This window comes from Watersipora subatra, chromosome 11 (genome assembly GCF_963576615.1).
Source record: "Watersipora subatra chromosome 11, tzWatSuba1.1, whole genome shotgun sequence".
NCBI lineage: Eukaryota > Metazoa > Bryozoa > Gymnolaemata > Cheilostomatida > Watersiporidae > Watersipora > Watersipora subatra.
Window position 1 is genome coordinate 39,617,071 of NC_088718.1, and position 17,754 is coordinate 39,634,824.

The 17,754-nt window shown below is 36.3% G+C and overlaps 1 protein-coding gene across 1 annotated transcript; it reads left to right on the top strand.

Moving 5' to 3' along the window:
• Window positions 1–9,753: 9,753 nt before the first annotated feature.
• On the top strand, window positions 9,754–11,430 carry LOC137408059 (uncharacterized). The gene has a single exon (XM_068094448.1). The coding sequence runs from the start codon at window positions 9,754–9,756 to the stop codon at window positions 11,428–11,430; it is 1,677 nt and encodes a 558-aa protein (XP_067950549.1).
• The last annotated feature ends 6,324 nt before the right edge of the window (window positions 11,431–17,754 follow it).

The following is a 17,754-nucleotide window of genomic DNA, read 5'->3' on the forward strand; positions in this document are numbered from 1 at the left end:
AGGAGCGCCTTTCCAAATTTTCACCGCGTGACCCTAACTACCTACGAAAATCGAGGCTTGACATGGCCCAATAAAATTGGCTATCACTCGCATGCAAATTAGCATGGAGCTATAAATGAATATGCATTTGAAAGCTTAGAAATTTCTCAACGGACAGCATTTTATTCCCTGCAAATCGGCTTTGCACACTTTAGTCAAAATTCTGATTTAACAAAGTTGTCACCTCTCTATCATGAAATATCGATTACAAATATATTTTTAAAAGCAATATCTCTGCCAAAACTGGTTTATGATAAACATCTGCACGGTGTCATATGTTTACAAGAGTTTGCAAAAAATTGGGTTATCCAAGCGCATCAAAAGTTGAGTTAGGTGCTTCTGTGCATTGCGGGAGCAGACCTTCGAAATGCTCATATTGCCATGGCGATAAGCAGTGCAACTGTTACCCGACATGACTTCTCAAACTCTGCTATAACTCTCGTGCAAATTGGCATAAGACTGCAAATGAATATGCATCTGAAAGCTGAGATATTTTCCTTCAAGCAGCTTGCCGAGACTGCAACTTGAGATCAATATATTCACAGATATGATTTTTACTGGCAGATTTATGTGCATTTCTTGAAATTATAGATTCAAGTAACAATTTGCATATAAACTCATTGCACGGATTCAGGTGTGATGCAGCTAAGATCCACGTGTGCTGCAGCAAGGATTAACTGGTTGTGCACAAGAATTGAGTGGTGAGCCTGTATTCACACATTTTGTGACCCAGAAAAAGACAGTAAGCAACATTTATTATGAGCAGTTACAGCAAATGATGGAGAAATCATTCTGCTAGATGGCAAAACAATATGAGAACTGAACTTTTTTGATTAGGTGGGTGATAAGGGCAATGGGCAACAAATACAGCATATCAATACACAACAAATACAATAGATAATGACATTTCAGCGAACGTATGTACAAAAGCTAGCAATACAAAGCAAGGAAGCATTTGCAGAAACTAAATAAAATACAATTTGTAAATAAATTTATTTTGCATGGTAGGGATCAAAATATGACTCGCATAGAGATATTCCACAAGAGAATCTGCTGCCGGTACCTTCAGCTTTACTTGCTCATCACCCATGTATACAGACAAATTGTGCACATAGCCAGAGACAGCATCGGAGAGCAAATAACTTTGATCCAAATCTGTTAGATGGAATACACTGTCTGAAGTTGAGCCGTCCTTTCCATGCCAGCATGCTTTCATCAATAGATATAAATTTATCAGGCAGCCAAACAGAATATAACCAGTCGCATATCATGGCAAAAACATTTTTCAACTTGAACAATTTATTGCCAGCAGGGTCTTCAAAATTGTCAGTAAAAGGTAAACTTGTTTCTATTTTTCTTTCTACTTTCAATTTTATTAAAAATCCGCTTAGATGATGAAGGATTTTTGACCAGTAAGACAACAGAGTAGGCTTTTTGAGAATACCTATATGTAAAACTAAACCAATAACTAGTCATATATATTTATCATCAACAGGATCCGAAGCATCGCAATGTTTTTGAAAGCCATATTTATTCGTTTAGTTAAATATTACATTTATCATGGCCAATGTTATAAAAAGCTTCAAATAATAAAAAATACTTACCTGTTTAAGTATTCGAACTTATCTCCTGCCATGCTGTCATCAAAATGTAATTATTTTGGTTTTAAATCAGCTCCTCTTTGATATCCGTCATTATTCCCTGTTTCAACGCCGGCCGTTTCAATCCCACTTTCGCAATCCAATTCACTCTGTCGATCTTCTTTTTCACTTTCATCGTCTTCCCACATTCTTCTGACCTGAAATCCTCTTCTTCACTTTCGAAGCAGTCGATATCAGCCTCTAAACAAATTTTTTAGCCGAGCTCAAATAATCACGATCGTCCATGTTGATCAGCTTTCCATAAAGAACGATCAAATCTTTACAACGTGTTCTTTTTGCACATGCGCATAAAATTTATTATTTATAGCCTCAAAACAGTAGTTAAAACCTTACTGAAATTGCTCAAATTTTTAATTTTAATTTTTAACGTTGTTTTTAAAATAAATACAACGTTTTAAAAAAGGTCTATCAAAAACGGCAAAAATGTCAGGTTTGTCGGTTTTGGTACGCTGAGACATTGCTCGTAAACTGACAAAGGTTGGTCTTGGAACGCAAAGGGTTAAATACTTACAAATATATAAATAGATAACCCAGCATAGCGGAAAGCAAAAATCCATCACTTCCCTAAAACTTCTGGTATTGATGAAAGAAACTAAAATAAAATAAATTTGCTGGGTTGAAGGTTCTTAGGCGCGCTTTTAAGTTTTTCAGGATGCCCTCGTTGTAAATGCCTCAATAGTATTGAGGTGGACCCTTCTTTGTAACTTAACTTGCTTTCGCATATATAGTACCAATAACTTGGTTTTTCCCCTTCGTGACTGACTTCTTTATTAATTCATAGGCTACCGAAATGTTGATTATTCCCTGCTGAAAAACGCTGCGAAACCTATAGTCCAAATACTATTGTTGCAGATGTGAAAATATAGTCTTACTCAGCTTGTTTTGACTCATCTTGTTTTATTTCGCCTGGTCTTTCCGCGCTAGGACTAGGCGCGACTTCATTTCAATCGCACTTAAAAAGCTATATAAAATTGCTCTCATTTAGCCATAAACCTACCCGTGTCTTTGTATAGGAAGATCTGCGGGTCGGGTAGCCCGACCAGGGCACCTCTGACCCGGTAGGTCAAGACTGGACGAGCTACCCGTGCCAGCTCTATTTGATATTGTACTAGCTTTATCAACAATAACTTCTTATTATATGCTTATATGTGTCTTTTTGTTTTAGTACCAACTCCTATATATCATCTAACGCATTCAAGACACAAATATATTATTGTTGCTTATAATAAATCCAGTTTCATATTATCGGTTCAATAGTTGAACATGTTATTACAGTCAAAGGAAGAAAAATTAAAGCTCTCCATTTGTATTTTTAAATATTTGACGTATCAGCCATTCGGCAATCCTTTGTATTTATGATTTTGCATTTTACTGTATTTATTTAATCAGATATATAGTTGGTTTCCTGACAATGTTTAGAAATAGTTTCACTTTCTCACGGATAAAGTCAATACAAAATTTTAAACGATATGGCTAGAAAGTATCCAAATTTTTCTTCCATGTTTTGAAGTTTTTTTATATTAGAGGTAGTATGACGACTACAATGTTACAAAATAAAAATTGACAAACCTGATGGCCTGACAAAACGAGTAGGATTCGAATCAATGGACTACTTTACAAAGCATAGCTCCTGACATCGTGCCATGCACAGGTTTGCTTTTGGCAGTGTGCCAAGTTTACTCACAGAAAGTTGAAGTTCAGGTCATAATAAAATCTTTCCTAGGATTAATAATTTTTTTGTTAAATTAAAGCATATCTATGGCATTTTTTTAAACGTAGCTAGCAAAAACTTTAAATCTTTGTCATTTGCAAGTAAACTTGATTTGGGGTTGCTGAGTGGAAGATTTTCTCTTCATTGGTTCAGCCCTGACACTTGAGACTCCATTGTTTAACCTGCGCCGTCTTTTCGTGCTTGGAAGCGATCCAAGTTTACTAGAAGAAAACAGAAGTGGTTTGGATCTCGTGTGCACAAGGCTATGATTGTGGCAAACAAATTTTCCTCAAATTGGTGTCATAGTGTTATGATGGAATGAGGGTAGACAATTACTGGAAATAATGAAGGGGTGAGAATTCTTAATAAAAATGAACAGAGCCACACTCCAGTATACCCTAGGACACTTATATTTCGCTAGTATTTAGTTTCGCAAGTAGCACACAGAGTAAAATTTCGCTGCAACTTAATTTCGCGGCTCTGATGAGTGCGAAAATATAGTGGTGTGAAAATAAATGCAGTGGAAAAAACATTACATTCCTCAGGTCCAGTTCACTAATAAGAAAAAAATTCAATTTGGGAATAGTTCGTATTTGTAAACCACAGGTTGAAATGTGTGGGTGAGATCGACAATTCAATTTGATCACTTGCTGCCATTTGTTTCTTAGACTATCAATGACGTCTAGGTCCCTCCCGCTGTGACTTTCACACTCGAATCCCAAGAAGAAGAAAATAGATAGGTAACAACCAACATCACAACCAAAACTGTATAACCCTTACGCTGCCATAAACGCATTTATGCGTTTTCTAGGGGCCACTGACATAAACGCATTTTCTGACTTTCTCAGCAATTGTCTGGTAACCTGATTTTATTATTTGTTGACCACATAACCCACGGTCTTTAAGTGTTTTATGAAATTGACTGTGTTGTCCGAAGATTTCTCTATAAAATCAGCCTAAAACAACGAAGCAATTTTAAACTTTTGTTTGAGAATTTCTAATCTAAAAACGAACACTTTTCTGTGAGTTCATTAACTACCCCGCGCGAGTCATAAAACAGGTAATTAGTTGTTGATGACATAACAGACAATTTAGATTTTCGTGATTATACAGATAATTAAAGTAGAACTTGAAAAATACTGTATACATATAATGAAGCAATATCGGCAATTTCAGTAAAATGGCTGGCACTAGGCCGGTAACGAATTTGTACATGATTGGCAGTGAAAGAGATAATGTTTTTGGACCTGATGAGGGTTGATATTGTTTTTGGATAGTAATAAAATTCATCACTGCAATAATTATTCTTCAATTTTACGACTTCACCTACCAGACTTTCATCCTCATCAGTTACAAATTCGGTGACCAAACTGATATTGCTTTGCCATGCTGCTCAGTTGGTGTATTAGCTATAATGAGTTTACCAAAAATTTCCCATTTATCCTAACCACAGACGAAAGTTGCCTGCATTTCTAATATTACGATTTTATTGTGGATATCAACGAACAAAGCTACTTAACTTCGCGTTTTCGCTCGTTCGTTATGATAGTTTAGTTTCGCTCATTAAATTTTCGCGAGAGGATTACACCGCGAATAGCGAAAGTTAGATGCCGCGAATACATAAGTGTCCTAGGGTAACACAGATTACTAATATAAGAATTTGCTTGCATCAAGAGTTCATTCGTTTATTAACTTATTCTTAACTCTATAGACAATTTTTATTTTTAATTGAGGAGATTCAAATGAGTGATTAATACATGATTAAGTTTATTATTTAATTCAAACACAATGAAATTCAGGAATTCAGACTACCAGTTTTGTTGTTAGCGCAAGAAGAGATCGTCACTCCTTGGATGTAAGCAACTGCCGTGATAAGCATTGATTTTGGTTTAGATGCAGTCAGCAGCAAGCTCTCACATCTAGCACCAGGTACTGAAGAGAGACAAGAGACAAAAAGCACTCGTAGGAAGTCTAACCTCTAAGCACTGGAAGGCGTAGACAAGTTCATTCACTGCTTACTACTAAAGAAGGGGGAGTATCGGTATACTGCCCTATCAAAAGAGAAATTGACTACCTCATAGACATTTTGTCATTAGTGCGCCATTTGCAGTGCCTACAAATTCTGAATTTTGCTGGTCTAACTTTTCCTGGACTATTTATCACTATTCGATGAGTAGAAGAAGTTGAAGCGCGGGGAATACTGTTATTGCGACAAGATCCGGTGTATTCAAATATCTGATGAATTACTGTAATTTCGTCGAAACACTTAGTCACTTGTTTTACAGCCGCTATGGATTATATAAACTATAGCTATATTGTATACACAAATATCTAAAAAATGAAAAGAATAGTTTAATAATAATAATTTATAATTATAATAATGCCAATTTTGATCAGATTTATCCACTCTCCCATGTATTTGTTGTAGTCCAAAATCACCGCTGGTTTGCAAACTTTATCCCCTTTATATATTACTTTGCCTGTATCTGTGACGTCCAATTTTGTTATGCGTAGTTGAAATTACAGAAATATAATTTTTATCTCTCTAACAGCTAACCATACTTTCTCCATTAGAAAAGCTTGTTGTCTCACCTTTTTTAATTACTTTTTCATTACACATTTTCAAATACATCCCCATATATGCTCGAACCTATAGAAATAAAGATGCATTTATAATATGCTAGGAAAGGTGCATCACTGTAAAACTACAAGTTTTTTAAATGTTGTAATGACTCAACATTAATGTTTGAAGCTACCGTATGTAAAATATTGATGAAACCATTCACAACAATTTTTTTAAAAAGTACACAAACCTGAAACTATATATATTTGTAAATTTATGCATTAAAGAAAAGCTGATATAATAGATGGTGCACAGCAAAAAAATGCAAAGGGAATTTGCTGTCCATCATTGATAAATGTTACTGCACAGAACAACTAAATGGGTTTAAGAGCAGTTGCAGACTTGTGCAAAAGCTATATATTGCTGCCGGCAAATTTTTTTGGATATGTCATGTTGAATTGTTTGACCTATTCGTATTGGCTACCAATATGTTATAAATGAAGAAAAATATATCATCCGCTTTAGTTTGTAATTGAATCTACTTTAATCAATTTCTACATGATGTTCAAACCATTTTGCTTGAATATGAAGATAACACGTTTGAGGCATATTTCATTGGCCTAAAAATGGCTGGGCAAAATCACGCATGAAATAAATGTTTGAGTGTAATGTCTGTACAAAGCTTTGATGCTGAATTGAGATGCGCTGCATGATTCGATATTACATGTGTGTAAATGCGATGCCATATGCGGCAGTCACAAAGTAGATCGTTTGCTGAAACTAATAAAATTAAACTTCTTGAAGTATGGGAGTGATTTATTATAAAAAATAAGTCAGGAAAACTGAAAAATAACTGATTGTCTACAAAGCAGTATGCACTAGAAAACAAAAAAAACTGAGAAGTTATTATGTCATTTTCAAATCAAAGACAAGTCGTCAGAAACTTTTGAGCTTTAACAAAATTGGTGATATCCGCAAAATCGTGTAACCATTTTTTAATAGAAAAGTTATATGTGTAGCTCATAAGAACATAAAAAGTATGCCAAAAAGAAGATTTCGCAAAGTGTAAAAAAATGTATAGCGTTTATTGAGCAGCAAGAATAGCGAATACAACTCCGAGCTGAGTGTGAAGAGCCTAGTAAGCATTGCCTCACATTCCTGTAACTGCTTTGGCCATTAGTTTTTGCGCGCTCTGGTCACCCTCAGTGGTGATTCGTGGACAGTCAGCCTGTCCTCTGCACCGGTTGCCTTAGGTGGTCTAATGATGATGACCAATGATAGCGCTGCTTTTGGGTCACCAAATTTTGTTTGTTGCCGCTCTTTTTCTTTGTCTTGTTTTTAGTTTAGTTTTAGAGTGTAAGCAGATAAGACTTACCTGACATATTTACAGCTATTTTTTCACGCATAGCGAATAGACTAAAGAATGTGACGCTAGTATGCTAGTAATGTGATTATGGAGGCACAAGGTTAATGAAATAGATGTTATACATAATATGTCATTTTGCTTGCTATTCTGTACTATTTGTCAGTTTTCCTGCATGTTATATGTTTCTACATAATGCTTTATACATTTTATGCTTTTTACTTTGTGTAGTAATATTCCACTAATTAGAATGCTTTTATCCATTGTATAGGTTTCACGATCTACATATCTAAAATAGACCAGTGAGCTATAACTCCAAACTTATCACGCTAGTATCTAGCAAAACTCTACAGTGAAACCTTATCCGGTGTTTGGAGAAAGAATTTATCTGCAAACAATACCGAGGCTCTACAGTTGAGCAATAATACAGTTTTACAGTCCACAGTTCTACAGTCCACAGTTCTACAGTTCACAGTTCTACAGTCCACAGATCTACAGTCCACAGTTCTACAGTTCACAGTTCTACAGTCCACAGTTCTACAGTTCACAGCTCTACAGTTGAGCAATAATTTAGTTCTACAGTCTACAGTTCTACAGTCCACAGTCCACAGTTCTACAGTCTACAGTTCTACAGTTTACAGTCCACAGTTACACAGTTCTACAATTCACAGTTACAGTTTTACAGTTCAGACAGTTTCGAGGCTCTACAGTATACCGAGCACTGCAACTACATAGGTCTAATTCAGCTAAGTGCATTTACATATGCCTATCAGCCGCAACATTTTTTTTAGTAGATTGTTAAACGTTTGTACCACAATATTGGTGAACAATCTGACATCCAAATAGCTTTAGCTTGAGGCTGGCCTTATATATTCAACTGGTTCATTAGAAGTAATTGCTGTGAAACATAAGTAACCATTCACACACTACACCTTTCATTTTTCATTTGATACTTTTTATCTCTTGAAACATTTGGTTTACCTTAAAGATTTTTTATCATTTTTTGTAAAACAGACATCAGTTGGTGACCCTTGGGCTGCTTTGTACATCATCATCCGCTATAAGGACTGCGTGCGGGGGCAGTAATGTCGAGTGATACTGAGGGTGGTAGTTCGCGGGCGCCATCTCCTGATGGCTCGCTGTCGGATAAATTAGATGATGATCTAGGTTCTGCACACACTCATTTAGTTACAGCGCAAGCGAATAGTACTAACGATGTTGGTAATCCTGAAAACAGTCCTTTTGAACCTAGAAGGTCAGAGAGATCTCGTAACTTTTCTCTCATAGGTAAAGAAAGTAGAACTTTAGAGTTGAAAACATTTTTAGTCAAGTCCATAAGTACTCAGTTGGTCGAGTATACTAAGTTGATATCAGATATTGAATCTTTTGATTTACACCAGTTAGAGGAATGTAGTTCTACCTTCCAACAGGGTTTTGATCATATCTGTACAGCATACAAGGAAATGTGTGTTTTATGTGCTAATAAACCAGATAAGAGTGTAGAAAGTATGTTTAGCGATCTATCGAATGAGTTTGAGACTATCAAGGAGTCTATGACAGAAAGAGTGGCAGCCCTACAGATTCAGGATGAAGAAGAAGAAAGAGAGCTCAAAGAAGCTGAATTTGTACTGCAGAAAGTGAAGGAGCAGTTTGCAAAAGAGATGCAAATCTATGAAGAACTCAAAAGACAAAGGCAAAGTCGAAGAAATCCCACACCGAAAGAAGCAACTTCTGTCACACCACAAAACGTAATTGTTATTACTGAGAATGACACACCTCGGCCATTACCCCCACTTGCCAGTACAGAAAAAGTAGAGCGCTCTGCAACGCCCGCCTCAGATGGATTAGATGCAGTGCGTCAGCTTGCAGAAAGTCTTGTTTCAACAATGAATAAAGCCACTGCAAAAAGAACATCAGTAGAACCTTCTCTTTTTACAGGAGATTTGCTAGATTTTACTGACTGGCAAGTAGATCTAGATGCTTATTTAGAGGCTGAAAACATCAATGGGAAGGAACGTCTCAGACACCTAAAAAGGTTCGTTGGAGGAGAAGCCAAGAAGTGCATCAATGGACACTTTGTGACCAATACTAACGAAGCATATCTAGATGCAAGAGCTATGCTTAAGGAGAGATATGGCAACAAGCAAAGTATTGTTCGCACTTTTCGCAACAAGCTTGCTGCTTGGCCGAGAATACATCCCAAAGATGGGAAAGCACTCAGAGAATTTGGAGATTTTCTATCACACATTAGAAGTGGAATGCAATCAATACCAATCAATACCAATAAAAGTTGAGTGATAAGTTGCCAGACTGGCTTAAAAACCGATGGGCCAGAGTAGTAGCCAAAGCAGTCAAGGAAGACTCCTATCCAAGCTTTAGTGAGTTTACGAGCTTTGTACAAGACGAAGCAGACGTCATGCTACTACCAATATCGCTGCAAGCATCAAACCCCCAAAACAAAACTGTTAAACAGCAAGTTCGAACCAGAACTTTCAAGGCGAGCACCATAGAAATCAAAGTTCTGTGTCTGTTCTGTAAAAAAGATTCTCATGCTACTACACAGTTCTTTAAGTTAGAAGCTCTGCCCTATGCAGATAAAACCAAATTTGTGTTCGATAATCGTTTGTGCTTCAGCTGCCTGCGAGCTGATGGTCATCGATCAAAGGACTGCCCAAACAAGGCCACATGTAAAAGGTGTAGTAAGCCTCACCCAACAGCAATGCATACATTTGAGAATATAGGGAGGACTAGGAAGGACCATCTTGAAGAAAGGATAGCTAAACCACGTGACAACAGCACCACAATGAATACTAAAGTAAGTGCAGAGGCAAGTCAAGCTGAAACCCGCAAAGAAGTGAGGTGCAATACGGTTAGAACCACCAATGATGGCGTGGCTTGCATGGCAATCCCAGTTTACGTCAGCGCAGGAAGTGGCAAAGAAAAACTTGTGTATGCTCTCCTTGATACACAGTCAGACGCTTGTTTCATATCAAAAGAAACAGCTGAATTTATTGAACCAAGAGGTAGACCAGAGCAAATCACTATGAGCACGCTCAATGGATGCTCTACGCAAACAACAAGTAAATATGTTAATATCAAACTGAGAGGATTCTCAACTAATGAAGTTACATCCATAAATGCTTATGAGCAAGATGCTATCACATGTAACAGAGAACAGATACCAACTGCAGCAAAAGCAGATGCAACGGGCCACCTGCAGGATATCGCCGAAAAGCTACCTCCGCTACTTGACATACCAGTAGGTCTCTTGATTGGTACTGATTGTCCACAAGCCCTCACTCCGCTTGACTCAGTACCTGGAACGGCAGGAAAAATGTTTGCTATGCGAACAATGTTTGGATGGACTCTGTGTGGAGGCAAACCTCAGAATGGAACCAGATCTATACACAAGACAGATACTAAGGACAAAGAGATTCTGAACATACTTGACCAAGAATTCAAAGATACTGAATCTGGTAAGGTATCACAGAATGATCTGCAATTTGTAAAAATATTGGAAAATGGAACTACTCAGACCCCTGATGGAAATTATGTTCTGCCACTCCCGTTCAAATACATGCCAACTCTCCCAAATAACAAAGTACAAGCACAAAAACGCTTAGATCAGCTAATAAGAAAGCTCAAAGCAGACAAGTCTTACAAAGCAAAATATTTCAAGTTTATGCAAGCCTTAATCACAGCGGGACATGCAGAAGAAGTGACAAACACATCTCTGACAGATAAGTGCTGGTATATACCTCACTTCGGAATACGGCACCCAAAGAAAAAGAAGCTACGAGTAGTCTTCGATGCGAGCGCCAAGTATAATGGCATCGCTCTGAATGATGCACTCCTTCAAGGCCCCGACCACATTAATAGTTTAGTGGGTATACTATGTCGATTTCGGCTAGAAAAGATTGCTATCTGCTGTGACATTCAGCAGATGTTTCATAACTTCTATGTCCAGCCAGAACACAGAGACTACTTAAGGTTTTTGTGGGTAGACGAAGACTTGTCTACTTGCAAGGAATACCAAATGACTGTTCATCTCTTCGGTGCTACCTCGTCATCTGGAGTAGCCACATTTGGTTGAAGTAATCCAGAAGCTTCTTAGAAACTATATCAAAATCCTTCTCATTATCATTAGTAAATGTTTCATTCAATTGTTCAGCATCTCCACCCATAGTGTATAAGAGGGTTGCTATCTGTACAACACCGTCCTTATCCAATAAGCCAGTTGCTACCCTATAGTTTAAATTGCTTCAACCATTTTGAAAACGATGCTGGTAATGAGAAATCAAATCCTTGTGATGCCTCTAGTTTAGACATGATTGTCAGCTAAGGATAGGCACTAGATGGCGACTAACAATCACCTAAGAGTAGGAATAAATAGATAGTTTCACAGAAAAAAAGGACACACTGCTACCCTGTTAGATATTCAGACAGGAAGTTCCTTTATTTAATAAGGTCAAGGTTACAGAAATGTATAATAAAAAGGTCAAGGGCATTCAGTAGAATAATAAAGTTAGTAGAATAGTAGATGAACTAGTTACAGCTAACATCCTCCCCATCAAAGCAACTACAACACGATTACATAAGCTGAGTTGAAAGAGCATGTTAACCCAAAAAAATAAGATTTACAAAAAAAACAGATACCAATATCAACCAGTTTAGAAAAATTATATTACACATCGGTAAGCGCATGAGTAAATATGCATTAGGCAAATATGTTTCTCAGCGGTAGTCGGAGACTATAAGCGGTATTATTTCCTTAAATTCTGTTACAGTAATCATGCTGTTTGTTTACAGCCTAAAGATGGTGGCTACTCCATTACAATGTATACTGTAAAATGTAATGAAGTAGCCACCAGTTCAGCATAGTGGTTGCGTAGTTCAGCAATTTAGGTGATCTCCAAGAATACATCAAAAAGTATGAGCTGAGACACGTAGTATGGTCAAGAACTAAGACAAGAGTTTTACTGCTCCACTCAATGCCGGTACACTCGTAGAGCTTCAAAAATGTAGTTAATTCCGAGTTTAAATATGTGTACACACATATCTATAAATCTCAAAGTTGTGTAATTCGGCTTGTCCCACTATAGCTATTAAAATCTTCGAATTAAAAGCTTGCAGTATGCTAGATTTGAACTCGCGGAGATTGTAATCGCAACATTCAAACCACTCATTTAACCACTGAGCTATACAGCCCTTGGTATCCTAATGTTCTTATCGTATACCGTATGCTCGAAATGTGCACTTTTGATTACTAGCTAACTAATATCACCTTTTGCGTTTGTTATTTTTGAAAGTTGTTTAAAAACTTGTTTTCTTATTTTTTTAATTTGTAAGATATCATAATATCTCAAAGAAGAAGACCGCCGGAGTTGACCTAAATATGTCAGCCGTATAGGACAACCATTACCTCGTTATAATAACATCGCAGTAACATTCCATGAATAACACTCATTTACGCAAGCTATGCAATGCTTACTGTTTTATTTATATCGACAGTCATTGCTGACATTAATTACTATGAACAATGTCTAAGACCAACAATCTCATCCTATATCTGCCTTCAAAGTTTCTTCTTCATACATTTCATCATTCTTAATGATATATTTTCTTGTGAACTTTGGTCATGCCATCGGTGTCTAAAAACATACAAAGTGTATTTTGTCTAATGTTTTGCATCACATATACCAAGTTGTGTTTGGCAAAGTTTATACTTTGACGTCAATCATGCTGTCACAGTTTTTGTATAAAAGGACCATTTTTAGCTTTATATCAGCAGTTCTTTACATGTGATTGCTATGTACACACTGTATCTGACTCAAATATAATATCTCGCTTAATGCCTAGAGTGAACGTCTTGTTTCACGCCAAACCCATAAGTGTGAGGACAGCACACCCTCACAAATTTTTAAATGTCCCGTTCAATTTCAAATGCGCCGTTACACTTCTATATCCGGTTTTTCGTTAGGTTTGATTGCTAAATCCGTAAAGGCTCATACTTTTTGTGCGAACAGTTGTATTATTTCGAGTAGGAATAGAATCTACATTCTCTTTCCGTTTGGTCAGACAAAAACAGTTCAATATCTCATTTTTGCATTTGTACCAGTATCAGGAGGTACCAGTATCGCCGTATTGAAACTTTTGATGGATAGCTTCTGCTGGAACAGCAACCTTTTTTATACACACACTTCTATGCACGACTTTTTATTATTAATTCAATGTATTCAGGATTTTTTATTTTGTTTTCACAGTTCGTCTTAATTGTATCCTTACCAAATCATCTTTTATTGTTATCATGGAAAAACAGACTTAATTTAGCTATTACTTGCTAGTTAGTTCACATTTACATTTAAACCATTTTGTAGTTGTCCCACGACCAAACAAGAGTGAAACGATTGATTGGGAGAATTATGATAAATGCACATGTGCACACAACTCCCGAAAAATTATCCGTTAACGGCCGTCACCAAACCCTTGCAACGAAATCCTATCAACAAATTTAACTATTTTTCAGTAAAGTCGTTTAAGTATAATAATGATACAAAACGCATATAAACCTATTTAAATATGTTACCAAGCCTTTGAAAGGTTACCGCAAATTCCTAAAACTAACCCATCTGATCGGATTCTACACAAATTGACAGATTTTTTTGGATGAAAGTCACCACAAAACGCTTGAAAAGCTTGTAAAAGCTAATAAAAGTTAAAACCGGAAATTGAAACGCCGGGTGACAGAGAATAGAACGATAAAGTCTTGCACGTTTCATGAAAAAAACGTGCACTTTCCACCAGTCTATAGCATTGTCGAATTGCCTAAGGTTTCGGCAATTAACATAGGAGTACAGAAATCGTTTCATTCTTGCCGGTTTCAATTTTTTAATTTTCAATTTCATTTGCCAACATATTTGAATACTTTTGCATTCTAACTGATGTCCAACGCAGTGTCAGTAAAACAAATGACGATGATATTTTTTTAACGTTTCTTATGAGATTATTACAATAATTAATTATAAGTTTGGATGACTACGGAACAATGACTACGTGGTACAGATTTTCTAAAAATCTATATAAATATCACAACTTCGTGATATTGTTAGCTATGCCATTTTAAAATGTAAAAAAAATTGTGCTTTGGTTTTATATTATTACTATATAAATAATATTGGTTATTCTAATAATATCAGTGCATTTTACTTTTAATATTGGCCAATATTGCATTTCTTTTTTTGCAGGAAAGATATAAACAAATAGGTAATCTTTTCTTTTTATTATTGTTATTTGTTGTATATAATAACATCCACACCCAGTACATTACAGCTACCATTGCAGTTATCCTATTTGACTGCTAATATTGCATTTCTCAACCATCAGTACCCTTTCTTTTTCTAATATCACTTTGGTCGTGGGCTGCATGACAGTGGAATTTCTAGTCTTATTTTGTTTCTTAATTTATTTGACCTGCGTGAAAAATTCTCCTCATGATATGAAGTTTGAAAGTTTTAGTTGTTTGATAAAGTTTGAAAACTTACAGTTGTTTCTCTCTTAATTCATTTAAACTGCACAAAACACTTTTCTCATGATACGAAATTTGAAAGTTAGAATAGTAACTGTTGATATATGTTAATCAAAAATAAATTTTGTGGAAAGACTTTTATTACCCGGGCATTCATCTAGTAGTATATACATGTTGTTCAATCAGGCTTGCATGGCCTAGCAGGGAATCACGAGTAACAGATTTCATTGCATGTATAGCAAGCGTTATTGATCTGCTATTGTTTAGTAATATTACACTAGATTTTTCGGTTTAGTTACTAATAGCGTAAGAATCAATGAATGCTTGAAATATTATACAATATACAGATATACGAGCTGTGCCTCTCGGCATTGCGGTATTAAAAATCACCTTACAAACAATGAGAAGTGATGAGATTTGCCTATCACTTGCTGGCAGGCAACTCTCCAGCAAATGGCAGTTCATTGCCAAATGGCTTGGCACATTGCCAATAGAAAATTTCACTAAGCTAATTAAAGGTTGACTTGCAACAAAATTCACGTTACAATTATTTGGTATCAAAAGATTCACCATGTCTTACTCTGCTGTATTGTAGGTGCCAAATATGTGGAAATGTGATTACAAGCTCTTAAAAGCTCAAAAATGAGCAGTTAATCGCCCTCATCACGAAACTGCCATAGATAAGAATCCCTTTCCAAAACAGCTCAAATGGGACGTAGCTGAACAAGATGGCTTCTGTTTACTTTCACGCAACATCATTCGTCGAAATATGTTCACAAATATACTTCACGCGTGCAATAAAACCAGGTCTACTGTCCTTACGCGTCTATTTCATCATCATTGTAATGCTGTCACTTTGACCACTGATATCTCAAAACCTTCCCTAAAAATTCATTTGATGTTTTAACCTTAATTTGAAAGATTGCCTATCATCCTCTGATAAACATGACGAGCTGTTGGTCACCTGTGATAGTCGAAAACTGCTGCAGAAATTATTCACGGTGTTTAGCAGAAAGTATGGGTCACATGATCAGATTACGACTAGACGATTAGACCAAGCCGAAACAAAACTGTAAACTAGTAAGCATCCATATTTGGTAAGGGCTCTTCGGTAAAACCCGAGGTGTTTGTCATAAACTAGTGCTACGAGAAGTTTTATATTGAGCCTTTTATTGGCCTTTCAATTCACGTGAGAACATCATGTGTCAAAACAATAACCAAATCTAATGACTATGTCAGAGAAATGAATTGATTTCGATCTACTGCGGTTTCGTGATGGCGGCGAATAACTGTTGGTTATTGAGCTTTTAGGAGCTTGTAATCAAATTTCCACATATTTTACACCTACAACACAACAGAGTGAGACATGGTGAATCTTTTGATACCAAATAACTGCAATGTGAATTTTGTTGCAATTCAACCTTTAATAAGCGCCAGGTTTCTAATGCCGGTAGGCCATGACATTGTGTCAGCATTGTTGTTCAGCTACGCTATCCTAATAATAGCTATAGCTGGACATACCTGGACAGAAAACAGACATACTTTGAGAAAGATATAGATATATATAACCTTTGCTTCTGTTTGGGGTACTCTAATTTTATATTTTTAGTTAATCTTTCTATTGCAGAAAGTCTTGCAAAGAAGTCAACACGTTTCGCCAAAAAGATCTCGAGTACGATTGTTGGGTTGAATATGATGTCATGTAAACATACCCCAGATATCAACAGAAGAAAAAACAGCGATAAAAAGTGCAAGTTAGTGACACAGCGGTATCGTTGTGTGTTAGGGGAGGACATACTGCACTCATGATAGATGTCAATAGCACTCCTTTTCTACATGGATCAGAATAGTGTGTTATTTTACCAAAGTTATAAGATGCATTTTGTTAATATAGGTAATGAATAGCTACTTTTTGTTGTTTCAGCATAATCTTTGTATCTGCTTCACTCAGTGAGTTCATGCTTTGTTGTGTCATTTGGAATATCTTTTCAACTGTGTTGTAGAAAGAGATTAATTCTGATCATCCATTAGTGTGCAAGTGGCAAAATCTGGTTCAGAATACAATAAAGATGGATTGCTCTGCCAGACTGACAATAAAAAGAGTACAGTAGTCAGAATTTTGCTCCTCAAAAGTTACAGATGAGATATTGTGGCCCATGAGCCAAACAACAGGTTGAGTGAGCACCTGTTGTTTGGCCTTTGATACCATTATCAACAGCTAAATCTTCTTACTGTACAGTATCTACAATTCAACTTTCTCTCTTTTTTGTTTGCGCATATGCGTAATATGCAACATCAATTGCTCTGCAATAGAATATTTCAAATCAATTGATTTTTACATGGTAGGCCAGCGTAACTGACACAAAATTTGTGTTATATCCACATTGTCTTTGACATCAAGAGAAAAACCTCATTCACTACCTCACCCATGGAAAGCTCAAAATAAATTGAAATATCAATAAATCTATAAAAATTTATTCGACTATCTTTAAAGATGTACATGTGAATACTAAAACCACATGAGAAACATTAAACATACCACCCTGATGGCACCCTGATGGCTTGTGGTGCTAATTGGCCATAATGGGAACAGAAAAAAGACCGCCTCCCTCATACAAGCGAGACGTTACAAGATATAAAAAAACCTGTTGATAAAATTAAAAGCAGATTTAAAACTTCATCATGACCATATAAAACAAGCTTATACATATTTATACATGGGCCATAACGTAAATCTTGCATCATGTATGTCAATAAAATAGATTAATTCAGCAGATCACACCTACATTTCCATTCTTGATCCACAGTACCAGTGAAAGGGTCAAAATCCGTGGGTTTCATAATGATGCACAGATGATGAAACTACTCATTGCACCTAGAACATGAGGAGAC